At 52.6% G+C, this 24,572-nt stretch overlaps 1 protein-coding gene across 3 annotated transcripts in view; it reads left to right on the top strand.

The window, feature by feature from the left end:
- Positions 1 to 24,572, top strand: part of BCAR1 (BCAR1 scaffold protein, Cas family member) — a 41,675-nt gene that overhangs the window by 4,891 nt on the left and 12,212 nt on the right. Inside the window, exons 1-2 of one of the 3 annotated variants that reach the window (XM_077133060.1) lie at positions 8,408 to 8,613; positions 21,956 to 22,483. In XM_077133060.1, the coding sequence (XP_076989175.1) occupies positions 8,602 to 8,613; positions 21,956 to 22,483 (540 nt within the window). In that variant the 5' untranslated portion in view covers positions 8,408 to 8,601. Of the gene's footprint in view, positions 1 to 8,407; positions 8,614 to 21,955; positions 22,577 to 24,572 lie in introns of those variants that run through there. The other 2 variants (XM_077133058.1, XM_077133059.1) reach the window with 2 other exon arrangements.

The raw sequence follows: 24,572 nt of genomic DNA, 5'->3' as shown, positions 1-24,572 counted from the left end.
ACATAGGTTAGGAGCTGTTCTAGTCATCTTGGCTGCCAAAATACAGCATACCATAAATGGGCTGGCTTTTAACAATGGGAATTCATTAGTTGATAAACTTACAGTTCTGAGGCCATGAAAATGTCCAAATCAAGGCATCTTCAAGATGATACCTTCTTCCTGAAGACAAGCAGCCAGTGGTCCTGGACTCCTCAGTCAGATGGCAAGGCACATGCAGCACCTACTGGTCTCTCCCTTCTCTTCCAGGTTTCGTTGCTTCCAGCTTCTAACTTCAGTGGCTTCCTCTCTGTTTCTGTGTCTTTTTTCTGAATTTCATTCTTCTATAAAGGACTCCAGTAAAAGTGGGTCACATCTTACCTTAAGATCCTACTCATGAAAAAACTCTACTTACAAGGGTTCCACACCCAGAGGAATGGATTAACCTTAAGAACATATTTTTCTTTGGTCCATAAAACCTCCAAACCATCATAGGAGGCATACCAGTTGAGCTTTAAGCTCCGTGATAGCCAAGGCAAAAAAGCCTAACAGGGTGGGCTTAGGATCACAATACCTGTTTTGGTATTCCTATATGCCACGTAGTTTTTCCTTTGTGTTTTGTTTTATTGTATTCCAGCTGAGACTCTTTTATTGAGGTAGGTTTTACATATAAGGAAATGTCCAGGTGTTAAGTGTACAGATGGGTGAGTTTTGAACTAATGTAGACCCCATGTAACCATCAATCAAATAAAAGTGTTGAACGTTTCCATCACACCAGAACGTTCCTGGAATGCCCATTTTTAGTGAAGGACAAGTACCCCAGCTCCTGCAAGGTAACGGCTGTTCTGGTTTCTATCACCTTGGCTTCGTTTTGCCTGTTCTTGAACTTTATAAGTGAAAACACACATGTATTCTTTTGGATGTGGCTTCTTTTGCTCAGCATGGTGGTTTTGAGGTTTTTGTCCATATTATATGTTGCAATGGTTCTTTTTATTGCTGAGTAGTATTCCATGTTATGAATATGCCACAAGACATTTGTCCATTCTTTTTTTTTTTACATGGGCAGGCACCGGGAAACGAACCCGGGTCCTCAGGCATAGCAGGCAAGCACCCTTACCTGCTGAGCCACCGTGGCCCGCTGTGTCCATTCTTTTATTGATGGATATCTGTCTCCAGCTTTTGTATGCTCTGTATTTTTTAAGTACTAGAACACTGGCATTATTGTTGGTATAATACTCTTACTTTTGTATTTTATAAAACCTTGTATCCAATTAAATATACTTAAGGCATACCCAGAGAATTGTCTGTGCCCCCGCATCCTGGTTCCACCAAGGGTCTGTGCTGGTTGGCATCACCTTGGCGTGAGCACACCTCTTCCTGTTCTCAGCCCTCTCCCAGGTATCTCAGGGTTTGAATTCCCAGGTTACCTGTGAGTTTAGGCATCTTATGTTTTTGAGTCATCGGTACTTCCCTCAGGGCCCCGGCTGGGAGAGGCTTTAAGGAGAGCAGCAGGCTGGAGAGAGGCCTGTCCCAGAACTAACACTCCTCCCTCACCCTCGGCCCAGGCTTTGTCCCTGCCAGTCCCTCAAGACACCCCACCAGACACTCCTGCTGCTCTGGCTTCAGCTCTGGGAGCCCTGAGCCCAGCGGGTACGGGGCTAGCTGGCACGCCTGCACTATTTTTACAAATTTTCAATTTTTTCCCTGCATAATGAGCTTTAGACACTTGCAGCCAAAGATTCACACATGTGCTCAAATACCACCTCCTCAGAGAGGCTTCCCCCAAGTCCCCTGAATAAAATAGCCACTCCCTATCACTCTATTCCCATGACTGCTGTATTCTTTGTGGTCCTGATCACCACGGATATTTCCGTGTTTTTATTTGTGCCCCAACATGGACACTGCGCCTGGCATTTAGTAGCTGCGCAGTCAGAAGAGGCAACTGAGTGGATGTCACATTGTAATATACATAAGGGTAGACACCATAACCAGCACAGGTTGCGGGGACACCCTGCCCATCCCCCACTGCCGGCTGGTTCATCTCAAGGAGACAAAACTCCCAGGAAAAATTTTGTCCCCAAGCCACAGATGAGGTTTTGCTCCTCCTGGGGGCGAGGGGCTAGTGCACGTGGGGAGAGCAGGGCGGGCTTGGCTGGGCCAGGGACTCACCCTGCGTGTGGTTGCCAGGGAGACATGACGTGGGGCCCAGTGTGGGGCTGGGTGTGTGGGCCTGCTAACTGGTTTCTGGGGAGCCCACTAGTGCTGCTTGCTTTTAACATCTGAACAGACTGAGTGGTGCAGATGGGTTGAAGATCACTCCAGCTGGAATCATTCATCTTGTCTACCCCTGCCTGTCCTGCAGGCAGTCCTGGGCGAGGGCTTGGGCCTGTATCTCCTGAGGCAAATGGAGCCCGTTTCGTAGGCTGGAGCAGGCTCTGGTGGGAGGCCCATCCACCCCAGTCCCACTATGGGGACAGAGGAGGCAGAAAAGCAGTGCTTTACCCAGAGGCTGAGGTAGTTCTGCATTCTCTGTATCCATTCCTTCCTGAACCCCCACCCCACTTTTCCCAGGGTTCCCTCCTGTGACCCCAATGGCCCCCTGACCCCAGCTGAGTGGCTGGGCTACCTTGTCTTGCCCGTCAAGGGCGTCTGTTGGTATGAGCACCTGTGCTCTGGCAGAAGCAGGCCAGAGAGTGGGCAGCAGATGGCATGTGACGGCTCTCCCCTCTGACTGCCTTGCTGTTCTAGGACTGGTTGCCGTGGGCAGAGGCAAGAGCAGATGGCCCAACTGGGGAGGCCTTTGACCACACCCTTGTCCCTCCTCTCCCAGGCTGCCAGACTGAGCTGGGCAGCCAGCAGCTGGGCTTTCTCTCTGGGGTTAGGGCCTTTCCCCCTTGCACCTCTCCTCCAGGATCTCTAGGCAGAACTTCAGCCTCTCTCCCCCTGCCTGCTTTCCCCCGGGCAGCTGTGATGAATTGCAATGTTGAGGGACTGCCTCAACACTGGTGAGGATGCAGGGAATGTCCCAGCAACAGCAGAAAGGACAGAGTGCACATAGGGCCCAACCTTCTCCTTACACATGGGAGACTGCAGTGCTGGGTGCTGGGCCAAGCCCACATCCACTTGCCAGCTTTCAGGGAAGTCCCCTTTAGAGAGGGGTGGTTCTCAAAAAGAGGTGGGAGGGAGATGAAAGAGGGGGGCATACAAGGGAAAGCAGCTCCAGGCCACTGTGGGTAGCACACTGGGGTGGGGCCGAGAACCTCTGGGAAGCTTTCCTGGGCCCCCTCAATCCCCACCTTGGGCTGGCTGCAAGTAAGAGCCCCTCTCTGAATCAGGCATCTCCCTCCAATTAAGAGTCTCTTCTGCTCTTTAATTTTCTTTTTTTTTTAATTTTCAAATTAGGAAAGCAATTAAAATAGTTGAGAGATTTGTACTGCTCCTTCCAGGTCCTGTTCCATGAGAGTGCCTTAAGGGGGAGGGAGGATGCTATGGGGAGGAGGGACAGGGAATGAGAGGGTGGAACACTGGATTTGCTGGGACCCAGGCCTGGATCTAGAGGAAAGCTTGTTTGGAGTCTGCCTGCACCCAGCACGCCCCCCCCCCCCCAGCTATGCCCCCCTTCTGGTAGCCCTGCCCCAGCACCCAGTCTCAATTTTAGTCTTTTGAGACTAGCCTGAGGAGATGGCAGGGCAGCTGTGCTCAGGAGGGCTGACTGAGGACCAGAGCTCTCTGCCCTGTGAGGGAGGTGGAGACCGGTGCGAGGTTGTTGGCTCCTTGCTGAAGGGCCTGTCTGCCTGCCATCCCACAGCCTGTCACTGAAATGAACAAATGAATTGGTTCCATGGGATGCTCCAGCCTTGGAAAGCAGGGGAGGGTGGGAAAATCTTCATGGTTGGCAGCTCCAATACCCTCCCTTAGTGCCCACACTCCTGTTTTGCCCGGGGTCATGTGGGATGTTCACGCGGGGACGTGGCTGGGCTACTGAGTGAGCTCTGTCACTCCTGGCAGTGTGACCTGGGCAAAGCCCTACCCCTCCGAGCCTCTGGGTAGTGGCAGTTCCGTCTGGGTCCCCAGGGCTGTGGTGAGAACCAACTGACGTCAGGCATGTGAAGATTCCTGCCTGGGTAGAGCTGCCATTCTTTTTTTTTTCTTTTAATATTTTTATTATCAAACTTTAACAAACCTATAGACATTCTTTTTTTTTTAATTTTTATTGATAAAACAACATACAACCGTATACATTCTTAACATACAAATATTCCATGCATGGTGTACAATCAGTGGCTCACAATATCATCACATAGTTGTATATTCATCACCATGATCATTTCTTAGAACATTTGCATCACTCCAGAAAAAGAAATAAAAAGAAAAAACTCGTAATACCATACGTCTTACCCCTCCCTCTCACTGACCACTAGTATTTCCATTTACTCAATATATATATTTAAAATTTAACATTTGTTCCCCCTATTATTTATTTATTTTTAATCCGTATCTGTCCATAACAGCTGCCATTGTTGATGCAGGCGGGCCCATCTCTTCTCTGGACCACCCTGCCCTATCCCTGGTATCCCAGGTGCACCCTTGCCCAAGCAGAGCTGGCTTCTGCTTGCAGCCTGATTTTAGGATTGCCGTAGTGAGTGGTCAGCCGTCAACTCCCCATGGCCCTCCTGCTACAGTCCGTCATTTCTTCCTGTCCCTGGGGTTGGCAGTGTTTACCTCCGGCCTCAGGAAATCCTCTCCTGCTGCCGCTCCCAGAGCTGGCCATTAACTGACCCATCCAGCCCACCCTCTTTGCAGCTGGGATGCCGAGGCTTCGGGAGAGGGAAGGGGCTGTGTGCAGTCATGTTGTACAGGCTACTTTTTAATTTTTAATTTTTTTTTTGTTTTCCAAAGCAGCCTTCAGGCTATTTTTTTTTAATTAAAATTTTATTATTGAAAATTTCAAGCATATACAGAAGTTAGAGAGACTAATAGAGTGACACCTCCTCACGTACCCATTGCTCAGTTGTAGCCATCACCAACATTCTACCATTCTTGTTTCATCTATCCAACCCTCTTCCTGATGTACAAGCCACTTTTTGCCTGCTTGTCTTGCACAATATTGTCATCAGCATTTTCCTGCATTTTTCCATTGAGAGGCTGTGATTTGCCTTGCCCTGGAATTGGACATTTAGGGTGTGCCTTTTTCCCCCCCTATCATAAGTGCTGCAGCAGACATCGTCGGGCATAAAGCAAGAATAGCTCTTTTGTGCAGTGACTCTGTCCTGAAGGATAAGACCCAAGAAGGCCCAGAGAGCAGGAACCATGTCCCAAACTTTTCTCTGCACTTAGTGTCCAATATAGGCAGCAGCCTTCCCCCTCCCTCAATGGACATTTCTAATGAACAAATGAGAACTAGTGTCCCTGTGTGCTGGACCACCATGTTCCCTGCACATACAGCCATTCCAGGTCCTGAGGGAATGGTGACGTCCTCTTACAGCCTGTGAGCTCACCCTCAGCCTGGCAGGAGGTGCCAGGCGTCTCCTTGGCTGACTTCTCAGCTCCTCCTCTCCTTTCTGCCGGCATTCCTCTGTGCCTTTCCCTAACCTGCCAGCCCCAGTGGGAGTGGTGTGGGAGTGGTGTGGGAGTGTTCTGATTGACTGTCCCCTCTCCTGAAGACTGGGGGTTGCCTTGGATTTCTTTACCCAGGCCAGCCCTTCCCATCCTTTGAGCTCCCACCCAGTCAGCATATCTTTATGGACCTCCTTCCTATGGGGCTGAAATGGGCCCCCAGTTCTGAGTTTAGCTTTGTTTGAGTGGGGCAGGTGCTTGGTTCCCAGCTGCCTGTCCTTTTAGGGTCTCTGAGTACAACAGATCATCCAACCCTGGAGCATCCCTGTCCCTTGATGGCCTTCTTTCCTTTGTCCCAAATGTGAGTGGTCAGGGTCCAGGGTCTGGCAGGTCCACTATCCCACCTCTTGTTGTCAGCTCTGTGGTTGGTTTGTAGGGGGTGCAGTAAACTGGGTCTGGGCTTCTTCATCTGTAAAGTGGGGCTAACCGTAGAGTCTGCCTTGCAGGATTGCCGTGGAATAAGCCGGGTGGTAGGTTCCTTGGCTCAGATCCGAGTAATAAGGGGGCTGTGTCTCTGTCAGCACTCCTTGGCAGTCAGAGGCTGAGGAGGCCGCCCTGGGGGTGGAGCAAAGTTCTGCTTCCCTGACACCCCAGGCAGAGCCTGCCCAGTGTGTGCACCTCCCCTTCATTGGTCTGGGAGGGGTCATTCTACCCCCAAATTCCCGCCCCAACCCCAACTCACACAGTGGGGTACAGACCCTGGGGCCTTGTTTCCAAAGCGGAAATGCCATTCTGGGAGGCATGGGCTGGAGGTGGGGGGATTTAAGTGGAAAAGGAGCAAATTTTTGAAATGCCTGTGCCTAAGCCTGGTTCCCCTCCCCCGCCTGCCTGTGCACATCAGTAAACTCAACCCCAGCACTGCTTTAATCCAGCTCCAGAGATGAGGAGGATCTCCAGTTCCCTGTGGTCCTAGCCAGCCTCCTCCTCTCTGCCTCCCCCTCCCCAAGCTGTGACCGAGTTGGGGCCAGCCCCCACAGGCTTGGCCTTTCATATCCTGCCTATCCCTGCTGAGACTTCCTGTGTAGAGCCCTGTCAGCAGGGCACTGCCTGGCTGTGAGTCCTGGACCTATGCTGGCCACCCCTCATGAGTCAGTGGCAGTACAGGCCAGGGTTTGGGAGGGGGCCAGGCCCACAGTTCCCTGTCTGACCTTGGGGTACAGCTTTTGGGAAACCAGCAGGAGGGATTGCCCCAGGTGTAATGTCCCTGAGAGCTGGTTTTTCTTCTTTGGGGCAGTGGGCTGTTTGGGGGTGATGGGGCAGGCTGTCTTGAGGAGACATATGATGGCATATGTTTGTCCCATTCCTCTCCTCGTGGGGACCCTGGGTCACACTGTTTCCAAATCCCACTGCTTCCTGTCTCCACATGCTATGAGTTCTGACCAGCGGTTACCAAGGGAGCTGTGGGGGAAATGCAGATGTCCTGGGTTTTTTTTTTGGAGAAAAGGTATCTTTTTAAACTAACTCTCCAGGGTGCCTGTGACCAACCAGAGGGGGGCTGCCTTAGCTCAGCTCCTTCCTTTTGCTAATGAGAAAGGAGCCCAGAGAGAGAGAGGCCTGCCCCATGAGGCTCACCTGGCCTGAGGCTATCTGCTGAGCCTGGGGTCCTGGTTGAGCCTTAGGCAGGGGAAACCTGGCCTTATGTGTTTTATAGGCCATGCCTGAGGGTTCCTGCTGGGTGAAGCTAAATCTACTGCTTCTCAGGCACAGTGAAATGTCTGATGCTAATCACATGCTCTGGCTGTCTGAGGGTCCCAGAGAGAAGGCACATGGAAAAAACAGTGTACTTCTGGAGCAGGTCCCGCTGTGCATCCCAGGGCTATGCTCAGGGACCCTGGTGTCATATTCTGTTGGACATAGCTCACAGCCCCTGACCCGTGCTGACTGGGGAGAGGAGATGTGCTCTCCACTAGGTTTCCTGCAATCTCTCTTCCTCCTTCTCCCGCATCCCCACCCCACCCACTCATGTTGCTGAAACCACCCGAGTTGCAGGACTCCAGAGGTTTTTGAGCTCCGGGCACAGGTGGTAGGCCTGCACAGGGGCTGACTGGGGGATTGGAGGAGGCAGTGGGTAGGTCCATGAGTGGAATCCAGGCCCTGGGAGTACATTTCAGGAAGCTGGATTTCATTCAGTGGAGGATAGGAGATGGAGAGCCCCTTGTCCTTGGGTGGACTGGAGCTGTGGGCCTGGGAGGACAGGATGCACCCCGGCCCAGCACGCCAGGGTTGCTGGACACCAGCTGGAGCCCAGGCTCGAGGGCTGTAGGGGAGTGGTGCATGTAAAAACCGCAGGCCCAAACTGGCCCCGATGCCTTGGTTCCCTGGTCATTATTATTTTGCAGGCTAGGGCATGCCACCTCCCCTTTCCCTCTGCGATCAGGTCGGATGGATATACTTGAAGTGTGAATACTCTGGGGTTGGTGGGCTAGGAGGGCCTGCAGTACACCCAGTAAGCTGGGGAAGACGGGCAATCCAGGCAGTCTTCCTAGAAAAGGAGATGTTTGCGTAGGCCTTGGACAAAGAGCACGTTTTCGCCGGCACCGGGACACCGGGACGTGAATTTTGCTGGAAAGGGATGTTATCCTGCTCTAGGCGAGGAACCTGGCCTCTGGCAGGAGCCTAGCGCCTACAGGGGTGGGGAGGCCGGTCCCACTAGGCTGGCGCGTGTTGGCGACCTCCTGCGCGCTCCCGCCAGTGCCCCCTTGGGCGCGCGGCTTATTTGCATGGGGAGTAGCAGCGGCCAATGGGCGCGCGCGGCCGGGCATGCCGGGAGCCGGGCTGGGCCGGCCGGGCAGTGGCGGCGGCGGCGGCGGTGGCGGCGGGCGCGCGCGGCGAGGTGCGATCCGCTGTGGGCAGCTGTGGCGGCGGCAGTGGCGGGCGTGATTGTTGAGGCTGCCACACTGGGACCGGGACCCGGGCGGCTGCGGCGCGTCTGGAGCCCAAGAGCACGCGGTCGGGACAGTTTGGTGTGCGCCCGGGCAGAGAGCCCGGACCTTAGCCCGGCGCTACAGTATGAACTACCTGGTGAGTGCCGGTAGGCGCTGCCCGGCTGTCCGCTCGGAGCGGCTGGGGCGGGGTTCGCGCGACCTAGCGAGCGGCCGGGGTCCTTCGGCTTCACGGTGAGCGCCCGGGGCAGGCCCGGGCGGGAAAGGGTTAAGCGACCGGCATTTCCTGCCGGATCTGCGGGTCCTGGGAACCGCCGGCAGCCGAAGGCTCCGCGGGGGCGCGCCGGGTCGGGGTCCGAGGTCCTGGACCTCCTCGCGTCCTGGTGAGGGAGCTTGGAAGCACAAGCTCGGGAGGATCCCTGAGCCAGCGCGCCTCGGCAATTGTTAAGGGCTAGGCTCAGGGGCCGCAAACCGGCAGGAAAGTTCCTGGATCCGGGAAAGTTCCTGGCGGGAGGCCCGCTCTTCCCCTGCGGGCCGCCGCCTGCCGTGTGACCTTGGGCCTGAGCGCCCTGCCTTTGAGGTCCAGTTTCCTAGGCTACGAGTAGTGGTCGAAGGTCCCTTGAGATTGTGACCCTGAACTTCCAGGGATGGTGGGATGGTGGTCGGGCCGTCGGCCCACTTTTTTTTTTTTTTGGGTAGAGGCTTACCGCACCCCTAGGTTAAGTGTTGGGGGCCGGGCGAGGAAGTGCGTGGCGTCTGCGACGGGAGCTCCAATCCCGGGGCTGGTTAATGATTCACTGCCTTCCCGCCGGTGCTCCTTACCCTTTACCTGCCCTGGTTGCAAACTCGATGATAGGATCCGCATGCTCGCTGCAGGTGTTAAGATGCACATCGCGGCCCCGGCGGTCAACATCCGCAGACTAAATAGGACCCAGCCAGGGTTCGTCTTCTACAGCTGAGACGTGGGGGCATCAGGTCCAGTGTTGGGGGATCCACTACCCCGAGGTCCCGCAGAGCGGATCATCTCAGCCTCCGCGGGTCGAGCGCTATGGTAGGGACGGGGCTGCTGCTTGAGGCTTTGCAGCCCGGGGTTCCCAGTTCTAAGCAGCCCCTCTGTCGTTCTCCGAGGCCAGTTTTCAGAGCCATTGAATGAGCCTGGGAAACCGAGATTTGCTGAGAGGTGTGCTGGGTGCATGGGCATGGTAGTGCTTGGGGTCCTGAATCCCAGACTTGGGGCTTCATCTCCCTTTCCTGGTCACGACTATATCAGTCTCAAGAACATGGGTGTCCTTTCCCCTACCCGCCACCTCTACCGTGAGCAAGACTCTGGGCTGGGATGCAGTCCTAGCTTTGTTGTGGCTTTGACCACCTTCTCAGAGCAATGGTCCCTAATTGCAGCCTGTGGGAGGTATTCTCCATAGCCCTAGGCCCAAGACACCCCTTCTCATGCCCATATCCTCTCCCGAAATGGAGAGCTGCTTAGGGGATTCTGGGACAGTGAGTTCCTGCCCCTTAGGCAAGGTTGACAGACCTGGAAAAGAGCAGGGGGTGAGGGCTGCCTGGAGAAGTAGGCCCAGGCCCAGGTGGAACCTGTAGGGAAAGCAGCCCCAGGGATTGGGGCAGAAGCTGCTGGCATGTTCTCCTGACACCAGCACCTACCACCTGCTTGCCCTAGACAAGGACGGAACCCAGTGAAAGCCAGATGGGACTGGGGGGGGGGGGGGGTGTCAGCCTCAGGTTCTGCCACAAGGGTCAGTCATCCACAGGTGGGGTAGGAGTGGAGTCTCTGGCCATTTCTGTTTGTGTTGGGCAGGAGTGTGAGTGCTGTGGGCTGGTACCATCTCCCTAGGTCTGGGCAGTTGGTCAAAGAAATGCCCACTTGGCCATCCAGTCTGAGCTTACACGAAGAGGCAGGCACTTGTCTTCCCAGAACCAGATCCAGATGGCTGTGTATTCCTCTAAATGCCCTCACCCCTGCCTGGGATTCCTGGGATGTTGCCATGATCTACTGGGGCTGCCAATTGGTTGGGTCCCTCTGGTTCCATGGCTGTGTCTTGGTAGCTCTTGGCCTCTCCTGGCATCCTTTGTTTTTTTTTTAGGAGGTTCCACCTGGGCCTGGTGAACCTTCTGCAGACCATCCTCCCCTCACGAAAGTACTCATTGGGGTAGCCAGGAAAGGTGTGCTCCCAAGGCGGCTTCCTGGAGGAGGCAGTACTGGAGCCAGACTTGAAGGGTAGGGAGAGGGGTTGGGGATGATAAGGGTCATTTGCCAGCATAGAGACTTAGAACCTTAGGACCCCCTAATCAAGGGCTGTAGGGTGGACTCCCTTCCAGGCTGCACTTGGTCAGCCCCCTATCTGGCCCCCTTAGTGCCTTTATCTTGTTTCCCTCCCCATTCTAGGTGAGGAGGGGGGTGGTGGCAGGGACCCATCTCAGGCCCCCATCTCTACTCTACTCCCTATCCCAGAAAGCAGGGATATGGTACTTTTTTTTTTAGCTGGAGAGCCCCATTTTTTGGTAACATTGTGCCTTCCTCCCCACTCCCTCTCTGTTCCTGCTGAGTAGTTAGTGCCACTGTAAGGACTGCTTGAACTTATCACTTAGGATAAGAGAGTGACAGAGCTGCAAGCAGCTTCAGGTGTTAGAAGGGGAGACTGAGGTCCTGCATTGGAAGAAGTTTCTACTGTCCCACCTTGACTGGGCATTCTGACCTTTCAGTCCCTCTGTGATAACAAAGTTGGGGCAGGGACTGGAGGAGGAACTGGTGCTGTCCCTGAAGTAAAAGGTCAACCTCATACTGAACCCCCTGCCAAGAGCTGAAATCACAAGCATGACCTTGAACCAGTCTGATCACAGGAACAGGGAGTATCCTCCCTGGTAGGCCCCCGGGACAGGAAGGAGAGCAGTGGGTAGTCAAGGCTTCAGGTCTGGGGTCTGCCAGGCTGGGTTGATTCACTAGCTGGGTGTCAGTGGTAAGGATTCTGGGGATGTTGGAGGCCAGGCCCAAAGCTGCTGAGCAGTTGGAATGGACTGGAGAACCTGAGGCGAGGGTTCTCAGGCCCACCTGGTCTGCTCGGTGCTCTGACTGCAGACCTGCCTGTTTTCACCACTGCAGTGTCCTGGGGGTGGGCAGGTATCATGCCCAGCCTCCCTGGGGCATGCTGCTGATCCCAGGGACGCAAAGGTATAAGCTGTTGACCTTGCAGCCAAGGCCTGGCCATTGCTCTGTGCTTGGGTTGGGGAGCCCCTGGCAGTGACCTTCCACAGGTGGTGTTTACTCTTTCATTCAGCAGACCTTTCTTCAGGCAGCTGAGGGTTAGGCATGTGACTGAGGACTCTCCCATGGCTACTCCTTCTCTCCCCTTTCTGACTCCAGGAAGGGTAGGAACCATTCCCCCCACTGGCCTCTTCTCCCCTGGGCATCTGGGGCTCCCAGAGGTTGGGTGGCTCACAGCACTTCAAGGACTTGAGCCCAGACCCTGGGCCACTCAGTTATCTTGGAAGTGTTGGAGGAAGATGCTAAGGCTGTTCCTGGAGGCTCTCCCAGAGTGGGGTGTGGGGGACATCTGGACAGCAAAGGGCAGAAGCACTTTCCCTCACTCGAGCCCAGTCCAGAGCCTGGGAGGCAGAGGTAGACCGGTCAGGACCCTGGCTCAGTGGGGTTTTCTTGGCACAAGTGAGGAGGGATTGTGAGTGTAGACTGCTTGTCCCGCACACACTTGTTGGGCCTGTGTCCATTGGCCACCTGGGGCTTTTGGGACAAGTAAGCAGAATACCCCAGAAATAAATTTGGCCCATGTTTGAGATGGTTCTGGGTATGAAGGGAGCCAGTGTCTTCCTGAACGACTGCTGTGGGGGGGGCTTTGTTGGGGCTCAGGTGTGTGTGTGTGTGCGAGTGTGCCCACATGTGTCTATTGAGGGTGGGAGCAGGGAGGGATGGATAAGCCTGTGGAATTTCCACTCCTGACTTCCAAGAACCTATGCACCAAGGAGAGGACCCACCTAGCTCCACTTTTCACCCAGCACCAGCTCTAACTCAGATAGCTGTTATGAGCCTCAGTTTCCCTCTCTGTAAGAGGGTGAGAGCATGGTGTTTCATTGCCTAGTTTTAAAGAGGTAAATGAGGTGATGTGTATCCAGTGTAGGGTAGCGGTGCAGGGGTTGAGTGGGGTGGTTGCTATGAATTTGTCAGTCCCATCATTATTGCCTACTTTCTTGTTTGTCCGCTCAGGCTCTTGGCAGGGACCAGGAGTCCCACCATTTCACCCCCCACCCCCACTGTGGACCAGCTTGTGGGCGCCAGGCTCAGAGAACTGTGTGCCAGTGAAAGCATACAGGCCAGACACAGAGTCAAGCCTGGAAGAGTAGTCTGCGGTCTGTTCCTGTAAGGCCTGTGGTGCCCTCTGCAGCTGGCCTGGTGCCCTGCTCTTGGTGGTCTGTTGAGGGGGGCCTTCCTTCTGGAAGCTGCAATGCTCAGGACCCTGGGAGAGGGTGTGCATGCAGTATGGGGGTTGCCTGCTGCAGCAGCAAGCAGGGAAGGTTCCTTCAGACAAGGCCTTGTGGCACCCTCTGCCCTAATTGCTTCCAGCCATCAGATAGCACCCCCTGCCCTGAGTCAGAGTTGAGAATACTTGGCTTCAGAGCCTGTCCAGGCTCCCCAAGGTGGTGGATTGAGGAGGAGACCAGACTCTAAGACCCTGTACTTTCCCAGACATGTGGCCACCTGTGGCCAAAGCCCCAGCTGCTCTGTGTCTCAGGGCCCACCCGATCTTGGTGGGTCTGGTGCCCAGAGGGAACCCGGTGACACAATGAGAACCATTCTCAGAACCAGGCAGGGCCTGTGGGGCAGCCCCATCGGCTCCAACGTGCAACAACCAGGATGTTGTTCCAAACAGTCCCGGTTGGCAGGGCTGCCAGCTGGGAGGTGTTGGCATCGGGGTTTGGGTTCTTCTCTGCCCCCAGTGGGTGAGCAAGCACAGAGGGCCTTCCTGCATTCCTCCGGGTGGGCAGGTGGGGAGCAGGGAAGGACCCCATCTGCCCTAGTCAGAGCTTCTTCCTTTGCCCAGCTCTGCATCTCCCCCCCGTACTTCATCCACTGTAGCAGATACTTGCTTTTTGCCCATCCTGTGCAGAAGGAGCAGGAGTGTTCCCTCTTGTCCTGGGAGCCCGGGGTTAGAGGGCAGGGACAAGACCTGTTGGTCAGTGCTAGGGGGAAGTGGGGTATGCAGGGAGGGACACGGTAGGGTCCTAGAGTAGGTGTGAGGTGGTCACACTGCTGCAGTGACTTGAACACAGATGGCTGACAGCATCTTCCCAGGGCTGGGCACATGCCACACCAGCAGTGAGGGAGGCTGGGGTCAGGCTCAGGGTCCCTGGGGCGGGGATGAAGGGGGGTGCCCAGAACAGGAATGCTCAGGGTGGTGTGACTTTGCCCTGCTGAGGTGACATTTACTGAGCACTCCAGTTCCAGGAGTTCTGCAGTGCAGGCCTGCATGCTTTTTCCTAGCTCATTTTCCATTTCCTGATTTTCATTCTTCATGAGGCACCTGAAGTGCTCCTTAGAGAGGCTGTCTCCAACCACCCCATGAACAGTGGTCCTGTGCCCCTTAAGTTGTTGTCGCTCCCCCTTTTCCTCCCTGTTGTGGCAGATGGTATTGGGTGTCTATCTTTCTGCCTTAGCAGAAGCCCCATGAGGACAGGGCTTTGTCCGGCTGGTTTTGTCTTGTCTCACAGAGTCTATCCTGGAACCTGGTGGAGAACAGGAACCAGGCGAGTCTTTATTAAACCAAACACAGCCCTCTGAGGCCAGGACCATCACCATTCGTCTTACCAAGAGCTCCCAGGTGCTCAGAGGCTGAGGGCCGGGCCCAGGTCGAAGTCTCAGCTGCTGCTTAGTGACTCGAAGAGGAGGAGCAGTAGGAGTGTGTCCTTGGGGACCAGCCAAAAGGCAGAGAGGCTCAAAGGGGCGGTGCTCAGCCAGCTGGAACACGCGGGTGCTTGCTGTGCCCAGGGCTTGGGGGCCGGGCCAGGAATTGGCCGCCTGTGGGGGCTGGGAGGTACACCGCTGACACAAGCAGAGATGCTACTGGTGCCAGACGCCTGTTCCACGTGCCCAGCCTGTGAGACACTTCCCAGCCTGACCAGATAGTTGTAGCCCATGCTGCCCACAGCTGTCCAAGGGAGGGTGGCACTGGCCACTGAGAGGCCTGATGCCCAGGTGCTCAGCTGGTCCCAGGTGGAAGCCTGCCCCTGTGGGCCCTTGTCCTCTGTGGAGCCTGACCAGCCTTCCTGCTGGGACCTGGGTGCGGCCTCTCTGCCAGCCTCCCCTCCTCCTGGGAGGTAAGGGGCCTCTTCAGGGCCGTCCCTCTCTCTGCACCCCACCTCCCTCTGACTCGGCTAGAGGGGAATTTTCCTCTGACTCACTCTGCTGGCACTTCCTGTGGTCACCAGGGCAGGGGCTGGGGGACCTAGTCGGGCGGCTGTGTGCTAGGGTCACGGGAGAGGAGGGAGGTGGAAGGGATGGACGTGTCCCGCCCCCTGACAGGCTGAGATTCCCGGAGGCAGGCTCCAGACCATATTTGGGAAGTTTGCTTTTCTTGCTGGCAGCCTGGGAATAGGGGCAGAGAGCCTGGTGGGCTGTGGGGTAGCCCCTGTCCCATCATGCCTCAGAGCCTAGGAGTTAGTCCACTGTTTTCTTCCCCAGGACGTGTGTTTTTTCAACATAAAAGCAAGAAATTCTCATTAAATGTAAATTGAAAGATTCTGAAAAACCAGAAGAAAAAACATCCCCCATTGCCTCAAACATAAACACCATTTCTCTTACCCTGCCCGTTTATTTAATCCAAGGTGATGTTTTACTGGTGTATTTTTGTTCTGTTATAACTGAGGTGTGAACGGGGTTGCCGTGACTGTGACCCTTTCTTCCCAGGCGGCGAGCTGCTTTCCTGGGGGTGGGGGAGCACACTGCTGAAGTGCTGGCGCCTCCTTTGGGCCTCACCTCCCCTGGCCCGCAGTGCCCCTGTCCCTGGTCCTTTGAGGATGTGAGCTACTCTGGAGAAATTGCTCCTGGGCAAATGAGTGCCTACACCTGAGCAGTCTGGCCTGACCTGGAGGCCTGCTGTCCACCCCAACTTCCTTGGTGATGCTCGGGCCTCTTCTGTTATCCCTGCTTCCCAGGAATGGTGGCCAGGGTCAGGGAGATGGAGCTCAGAGGGCATTTTCTGCAGCCACATGCTGGTGTGGAGAGAGGAGGGTGAGCCAGCCTGGACTCTGAGGCTTCACCCCCATTTGCCTGGCCTTTTGAACACAACTTCCCACTTCTATTTCTGGTGGAGGGGCATGGTCCATCCCACCTGTAATGAGATGGAATTCCTTGGAAATGGAGTCTCATCCTTGGAGAGGGAGTCCAGAGGAGCAGATTCAGCCTGAGTGGAACAGTTCATACGTTTATTGGGTGGCCAGAGCCCATATGCAATCTCCTGGCCCAGAGCTCTGGACCAGACCATGCGTCTTTTGCCTCAAGGCCACTCAAAGGAGGGACCCTGTGGAGCTAACCAGAGTTGAGGCCTGGCTTCCCATTTCTGAGCCCTGGGCTGCTCCTCAGCCCAGACAGCTGTCTGCTGCCCTCGGAGGGGCCGTAGAAGCCCTGGACTTCTCACCCAAGCATGCTCCCACTTTCTGCTAGAGGCCCACTGACCACAGCCCTCCAGCCGGGCCCAGCCTAGACCAGCACCTCGGACCAGGGAGCAGTGGCTGCAGGGGACCAGGATGGCACGTGGGGTGGCTAAGGACTGCAGAGGCTCAGGAGCAAGCACCTTCCCCACCCAGGTCCTTCAATCAGTGGAGTTCTGGGCCTGCCAGTGAGGTCCTCCTCCTGTATCTAATCATACAGGCTTCCCGAAGCCTCTCCAGACACCTCCATTCCTCCTCCTGCCACACAGGCTGCTGGCTCCAGGGCCAACCTGGGTCCCCCATAGCCACACAGTTGCATCCCTGCTGCAGACCACTTGCTGACTCTGAGCAATAGAGAGGACCTACCTCCTGCCTCCTGCCTCCTGCCTTCTGCCTCCTCCTGGGGGCTTGTAAAAATCAGAGCCAGAGTGGAGAGAGCAGGGAGCTGGGCCCTGCAGATGAGCACCACTTGGGGTGCTCCTGACTTCCCCTTGCTGCCCACAGACTGCATGAAATTCTGCTCTTGTTTTATTTTCCCCATCGATTCCCCATATCCTGTCTTATTCCCTTTCCCTCTCTCAGAAGCACCCACATGAATGTAATGTGTCTGGATTCTGTCCTTGGATAGGTATCTTTGAAAAACATGTAGAGTTGTTTTGTAGACCTTTATAACTTCTACGTAAAGGGATCTCCTGTTTCTTACTTTAATTCAGGCGGGCCTGGCTGAGACCTACCCATTAGCTAATAGCCCTCACCCTGAACTGGACTCCCTGCCCTTTGAGGGACCCTAGCAGTCTTGGGCAGGGATGAGTGAGCACCCTGTCGCAAGGGGCAGGTGGCCCTTGGCTCCTGGGGCTGCTGAGGCCGGGCCTTGGAGTGTTCCTGACAGCACCGCCCCAGGGAATGCCATCTCCCTACTGCTTGCCCAGTCCCTGCACTCATCCATCTCATGGCCGCAGAGCAGGGCCTCGTCAGCCTGGTTGCGTTTCTCTGCTTGCTGGTATTGAGCGTCCTTCGCATCACCTTTGGCCACTCACTCTTTTCCTTTGATTCTTCTGTTGGTGTTTTTGTCTTTTCCTTTCTGATTTGTAGGAGCTCCTCAAAAATTCTAGGTTTATCACTCTTGTCATTTTGTGACCTGCTACCCTTCTGTCAGTTTGTCTGTTGTCCCCCATTGAACAGAAATTGTCCATTTTTCTTGTTATACTCTAAGTTTGCTTTGGGGGTTTTGTCTCATGGTTTTTCTCTACCACAGGGTCACAAAGATATTCTCCCCCAGTTTTTTTTGTTTTAATTAGCACTACAGTTTAACTTTCTCCTTTGGGTCTTTAATTGCCCTTTGTTTATAATATAAGATAAATATCCAAATAGCTTTTCTTCATACACTGAGTGTGTTTTCTCAGTTGCGTCTGTGAAAGTGGTCGCAAAATGACATTTCTGTTTCCTCATTGCTTGGTGGTGTCGCTTGTATTGTCCCCAGACTCCCCTTACACAGGAAGTCCTTTTTTGAGCTCTGCCCCAGTCCACCAGCCCCCCCAGCCTGTTCCCAGGCCAACAGAGCCTGCTCCCTGTGTTTTTATGGCTGGGCAGGTGTGTGCGCTTTGCTTTCATTCTCAGAATTGACCCGCCTATCCATAAACTGCTGTTCCTCCATTTAATTCTAGAAGCTTTTTATTTTTTGGTCAAATTTCACTGAAAAAAAGAAAAAAAATGTCCCACTGGCATTTTTTATTGTAATTATATTGAATTTATTAAATATGTTTGGGCAGATTGACTTTTTACAACGTTGTCATCCCAATATGAACATGGTGTGTATTTCCATTTATTAAGTTTTCCCTTGGGTTCTTTAATAAAATTTGAAACATTTTCTTTTCTGAGGTCTTAAACAATCTTCTTTTTTTTAAAGAAATATTTTTTATTGTGAAATATATATACAGAAAAGCAATAAATTTCTAAGTCCATTTTAACAAGTAGTTATGGAACAGATTTCAGAATTTGGTATGGGTTACAGTTCCATAATTTTAGGTTTTTCCTTCTAGCTGCAAGAAAGTCTTAAGACATGAGAGGCTAAAAGAAATATCAATAGAATGATTTAGCAGTCATATTCATATGTTAAATCTGTCTTCTCTGGTAAAACTCCTCCTTCTCTTTTTAATCCTTCTTTCAACCTTTGGGGGTATTTGGGCTATTCCCATCCTAACTTTTTCATGTTGAGAAAAGGGGTGTCAGCAGTATGGTATAAGGGATGGAACTAGTTGATGTTCTCACATCATCGTTACAGAGGCTGGCCCTTCTGTGTTTCAGGATTTGTCTTGCCTACGATCCACCTGGAGGTTTAGGTTTCTGGAAATTAATCTTAGTGCATGAAATTTGTATAGAATCTCAGATAGAGGCCCAGGTATTCTTTAGGGTTAACTGGAATGGTTTTGGTTGAGGTTTGGCAAATTGTGATAATTAGCAATATCTAACTAAAGCTTCCATAAGAGTTGCTTCCAGAATATCCTCTCAACTCTGTTTGAACTCCTCTAGCCAGTGATACCTTATTTTTGTTACATTTCTTTTCCCTTTTTTGGTCAGGAAGGCATTGTTGATTCCATGGTGCCAGGGCCAGGCTCATCATCCCTGGGAGTCATCCCAGGTTGCCAGGGAGACCCGTGGAAGTCATGTCCCAAATAGGGAAGAAGGTAATAATTTTCCTAGCAGAGTTGGGCTTAGGGAGAGAGAGAGGCCACATCTGAGCAACAAAAGAGGTATTCTGGAAGTAACTCTTAGGCATAACTATAGATAGGCTTAGCTTTTCCACTACAGAAAAAGCTTCATAAGAGCAATCCTTAAGATCAAGGGCTTGGTCTATTGACTTGGGAGTCCCTAATGTTTGACGTAATATCAGCAGTTTCTCTGGTGGTAAACTTAATAGTTCCCTATTTTTTCTCCAGCCCCTCAAGGGTCTTTGCCAATACTTCTTAATTATCTGTCCAACCTACTCTGGGATGTATCCAGATATTATATTAAGCTATACAGAATTACAAACCCTCCTTCCCATTCTGGGCTCCATGTGTTTGGGTTGTTTAAATGAGCTATCTAGACAGGTTGAGTTAGATTGTGTATTACAGAAAATTTAGGTTTTAGATAAAATAAGCTTCTCTTCCTTTGGTCTCATACAGTAGGTGAAGTCTTAAAATACAGACATTGTCATCCTATGCCATCCTTACCCCTGTATTCTGATTTACCTTAGTCCTGACTTGATCGACTTCATTTTTATCTCTAATTGAAGCCTGATCTCTTTTTCGGTTTCTTTAACAGTTGTTGTATGTAGCAGTGCTGACGTTCAGAGCTGCAGAACTCCAGCTATGAGTCTTAGGTGTCACACAGCTAGCTGAAGTTCCAGAGAGAAACCAGGTTATCCATGCACATCTCAAAATTTAGAAATACCATTTACAGCTCCAGACTAAATATGACTGCTGTAAGAGCTTAATTTTCTTACAAGTATTTTCTTATAAGTATTTTCTAAAAGACACCACACAATATTTATTCTTTTGTTTCTGGTTTATTTTGTACCATGTAATGTCCCCAAGGTTCTGGTTTATTTTGTACCATGTAATGTTCCCAAAGTTCATTTGCCACAGGGCATACCTTACAACTTCGTTCCTTTCTTTGGCTGTACAATGTTCCATCATATATATATATATATAATATACACACACACACACACACACACACACACACACACACACCACGTTTTGCCTTTCTACTTCTCGGTCAATGCAAGGACTTATTTGTATTTGTAGTGTTAATCGTGGGATAAATGGCTCTATGTAACCCCTTTCAATCATGTTCATTCAATATTGCGATATTACTTAGAAACCCACTGAAGAAGTGCTTTCACTTCTATACATTCCCTTCCGTTTTGTTCACCCATCTCTAGCTTCTTTGTATCTCTAGGTCTCCTATACTCCACATTATAAGCCTCTGAGTTTACCTTTACCAAGGACATAGTAGCGAAATCATACAGTGTCTATCCTTTTTTGCCTGGCTTATTTCACTCAGCATTATGTCCTTAGGGTTTATCCATGTTGTCATGTCCTTCAGGACCTCATTTCTTCTTACTGCTGCAGAATATTCCATCGTATTATATACCACATTTTGCTTATCCACTTGTCTGTTGATGGGCAGTTGGGTTTCCATCTTTTGGCAACTGTGAATAATGCTACTATGAACATTGGTGTGCAAATGTCTGTGTTACTGCTTTCAGCTCTTCTGGTTATATACTGAGTAGTGGTATTGCCAGGTGGTAGGGCAACTCAATATTTAGTTTTCTAGGAAACTCTTTCCTTAATTAATTCCTAGATTCCTTATAGCTTTTGTTGCTGTTGTGTGACATCTTTCTTACGACATTTCTCATCAGGTGTTCTTTATCAGGTTCTCTGTGAAAACGGTCTGAAATGACAGTTTTGTCCCGAAGCCTTTGTTTTACTTTCCTTTTCTCTCTTCTTCCCTCTGGTCCTCCTGCCCTCTATCTCATTTTTCCCTCCTGTCTAATTGCACCAGTCAGAGCACCAGGCATGGAGAGGAACAGAGAGGGTATACATCCCTTTTTTCTTTATCCTCAGCCTGAAAGGGGAGGCACTTGAAGGTTTCTCCAGTAACTGTTGATGTTTTTAAATTTTTGCTAGATGAACTTTATCAAGTTAAGAAGGGTCTCTCTCCTTGTTATTGTTTGTTTTTTAAAAACTCTTCATTTTAATAACAGTCATACAACTCAATTTCCCATTTTAACCACTTTCAAATGTGCAATTCACTGGTATTAATTAACATTCACAATATTGTGCTACTATCACCACCACCTGTTGCTCAGAGTTTTCATCACCTCAGACAGAAGCTCAGCACCCATTAAGCAATAACTCCCTCTCCCCAGCCTTAGCCCCTGGTAACCTATAATCCACTATTTGTCTCTATGAAATGTGCTGCTTCTAGATATCATATATACGCACCATCATACAGTATTTGACCTTTGTGTATCTGACTTCACCCAACATGATGTCTTCAGGGTTCATTCGTGTCATAGCATGTGTTGGCAGTTCATTCATTTTTCCATCCACTAAATGAATATACTAAATTTTGTTTTTCTATTCCTCTGTCAATGGATACTTAGGCTGCTTCTACCTTTTGACTTTTGTCAAACTATCGCAGGTGTACAAACGTCTATTTGAGGCCCTCCTTTCAGTTCTTTTGGGTATACACCAAGAAGTGGGATTGCCGGGTCATGTGGTAATTCTATCTTCAGTTTTTTGATGCTCTGCCAACCTGCTTTCTGCAGTGGCTGTACCATTTTACGTTCTCACCCACAATGTGAAAAATTCCTGTTTCTCCACATCCTCACCCTACACTTGTTACTTTCTGTCTGTTTAGTAGTAGCCTCCTAGTGGGTGTGACCTTGTAGTTTTTATTTTCAGTATTTTTATCCTAGAAAGCTGTTGATTTTTGCCACACTTTTCTTGCATCTCTTGAGATAATCGTTTGGCTTTTTCTCCTTTAATGTACTGGCTGTTATTGTTGCTCCCCATAGAGTGGATACAGCTGCAGTGTGACTGGGAGTGCCATCCTGGGAGTGGTGGTGGTAGTTGCAGTGGAGAGGATTTCCAGGTGCAGTGCAGGCACAGAGGCTGTGACCTCTCAAAACCCGATTTTCATCCTTTCTGGTGCCAAAACCAGAAGGCCTGCACCATCTGGGGGTGGGTGGGTGGGTGGGAGCCAGGCAGGCCCAACTGGCCCACAGCACTGCTCATGCCCACCTGTGTCCTCTCTCCCAGAATGTGCTGGCCAAAGCCCTCTACGACAATGTGGCCGAGTCACCAGATGAGCTCTCCTTCCGCAAGGGTGACATCATGACGGTGCTGGAGCGGGACACACAGGGCCTGGATGGCTGGTGGCTCTGCTCACTGCATGGGCGTCAAGGCATCGTACCCGGGAACCGCCTCAAGATCCTGGTGGGCATGTATGACAAGAAACCAGCAGGACCTGGCCCTGGCCCTCCTGGCACCCCGGCTCAGGCCCAGGCTGGCCTCCATGCCACAGGGCTTCTGACTTCCCAGTATACACCCATGCTCCCTTCCGCATACCAGCCCCAGCCTGACAGCGTCTACCTGGTGCCCACACCCAGCAAGGGCCAGCATGGCCTTTACCAAGCCCCTGGGCCCAGTCCTCAGTTCCAGTCACCCCCAGCCAAGCAAGCATCCACGTTCTCAAAGCAGACACCCCATCACGCGTTTTCCAGCCCAGCCCCAGACCTCTACCAGGTGCCCCCAGGGCCTGGTAGCCCCGCCCAGGATGTTTACCAGGTACCACCATCAGCCGGGGTAGGGCATGATATCTACCAGGTGCCTCCCTCCATGGACTCACGCAGCTGGGAGGGGATGAAGCCGCCAGCAAAGGTAAGGCCGCCCCAGCATGGCTGGGCAGCTCCCCAGGTTTAGCCAGGCCCTGGTTTCTTGAGTCCAGCAGGGCCCAGCCACCCTCACATTCTCAGGTGCTCCAGAATGGCTGTACATTTGGTCCAGGATTAGGGTGGGAGGTGAATGTTTGGGGGAGTGTGGCTTGGGCATCTGATAAAGATGGATGTGAACAAGCGATGGCCGGCCAGAGGGGAGACATCCAAGCCTACCTCACAGGACGAGGAGGCAGAGGCTGCAGTTTGTTAAAGGCCGCTAGAGCAGCAGGCTGTAGGCAGATCCCGAGGGACCTGGGTGCCCACCAAAGAGCCAGATGCCGTCTTGAGGGTGGAGGATTTTGATAAGAGTGAATTGCCCAAGTCTAAGTCTTAGTCACATCATACTGACCACAGAATGGCGGGTATGGCCGGGCATGAAAGGGCCAGGTCTGGGGCCAGGAGTCCAGGAAAGGGAGGGCTGCCAAAGCAGAAGAGTACTTGAAGGGGGAAATCACGTGTGGAGGCCAGAGTGGCAGAAAACCCAGCAGAACAATGGATTGGACAATACAGATGTTTTTTTCGTTCTCACATAAACGTAGTTTGGAGGTGAACAGGCCAGGACCAGGGGCGCCTCTGCTGTTATCAGAAAGCCCAGCTCCTCCCATCTTTTTTGCCTTCCCTACCACGGGGCTCCTGGTCCAGGAGGGCTGCATTCTCACCAGCAGGAAAAGAAGGAAAGGGCAAAGGAAGATGCACCCTCTCTTTAAGGATGCTTCCTGGAAGTTACATTGCTGCTTCATGCATCCCATTGGGCGGAACTTAAATTCATAGCAAATGGCTCCTGGGGGACCCTAAGCTGTCACTGGTCCAGGTGGCCTTCCCTGCTGAGGACCCTGTGAAGGACCCCACATGTCCAGGGGCTCCCGAAGTCCTCTGGGTTTATGTGCCAGCCCGTTGGATAGGGTCTACAAGTACATGTACTTCTCCATTTCTGGGGCACCTGGCAGACCAGTGGGTTCCTACAGAGTGACCTGTTTGAGACCCTTAGATTGTGGGGAGGATGCTGCCTCTGCAATCGCCAGAGCAGGGTCACCCCGAGAGAGACTTTGGTTCAAGCCCCTTCTAGGCTGTTGCTGACAAGATACTGGGCCTGGGACAGGTTGCCCCCTGGCCTGCAGCATCTCAGCACAGCACTCTGCTGCTCACAGACCTGCCTGCCATGGGGTTCCCTGAGGCCCAGAAGTAGACTAGGTGTCCATGGACTACGAGGGTGACACCCCTCTTCTGGGGATAAGTTTTGCTCCAAGAAACCCAACCCCAAGCACCTTGGGAGGCTTCCCAGGCACATCACTCCTTAGAGGGTGACCAGGGGGCCGAGAGGGGCAGGGTGCACAGGACACCCTGGTGGAGGAGGCCGGGTGGTGGGTGCAGCAGCCATCCCTGAGGAAAAGCAGCCTGGGCTTGACTGGGATCTGCTTCCCTAGGCCCAGGCCCAAGCCTTGTGTTCACTCTATATCCATTCCAGAGCCCCCTTCCTCTGGGAAGGCACTGGCCAAGTGGACACACTTCCCCTGGCACTGAGCCAGCCCAGGGCCGAGGTGCCGTCTGGGCAGTGAATTAGCGGTCAGTGAATTAGCGGGCAGTGTTGTCCTGCCTTGCCCAAAGGGTGGAGCCTGGTGCCAAGAGGCCTGTCCAGAGCTCAGTGACTCACTGAGGAAGAGGCTCATGGACACTGGCCACCAAGGGACCCTGGGTCACTGGCCCTTACTTCCTGCCCCTCCTGTTCCTTGGCCACCTGGCCAGAGATGGGCGAATGGCAGAGTATGTCCAAGCTGGTGTGGGGCAGCCTGAAGGAGGGGCTGCTCCCAGTTGCTTTTGAAGGAGCAACCGTCCTGTCCTGTAGGGAGGCGGCAGGGAGCAGGACCAGTGAACCTTGGGACAGGCCTTTGTCCCCCTGCACACACACGTACACTCACACACATATACACAGTCTGCACTCT

This window comes from Tamandua tetradactyla, chromosome 16, assembly GCF_023851605.1.
Source record: "Tamandua tetradactyla isolate mTamTet1 chromosome 16, mTamTet1.pri, whole genome shotgun sequence".
NCBI lineage: Eukaryota > Metazoa > Chordata > Mammalia > Pilosa > Myrmecophagidae > Tamandua > Tamandua tetradactyla.
Note: the sequence above shows the minus strand (reverse complement) of the source record. Positions and strands in the feature narration are given on the sequence as shown.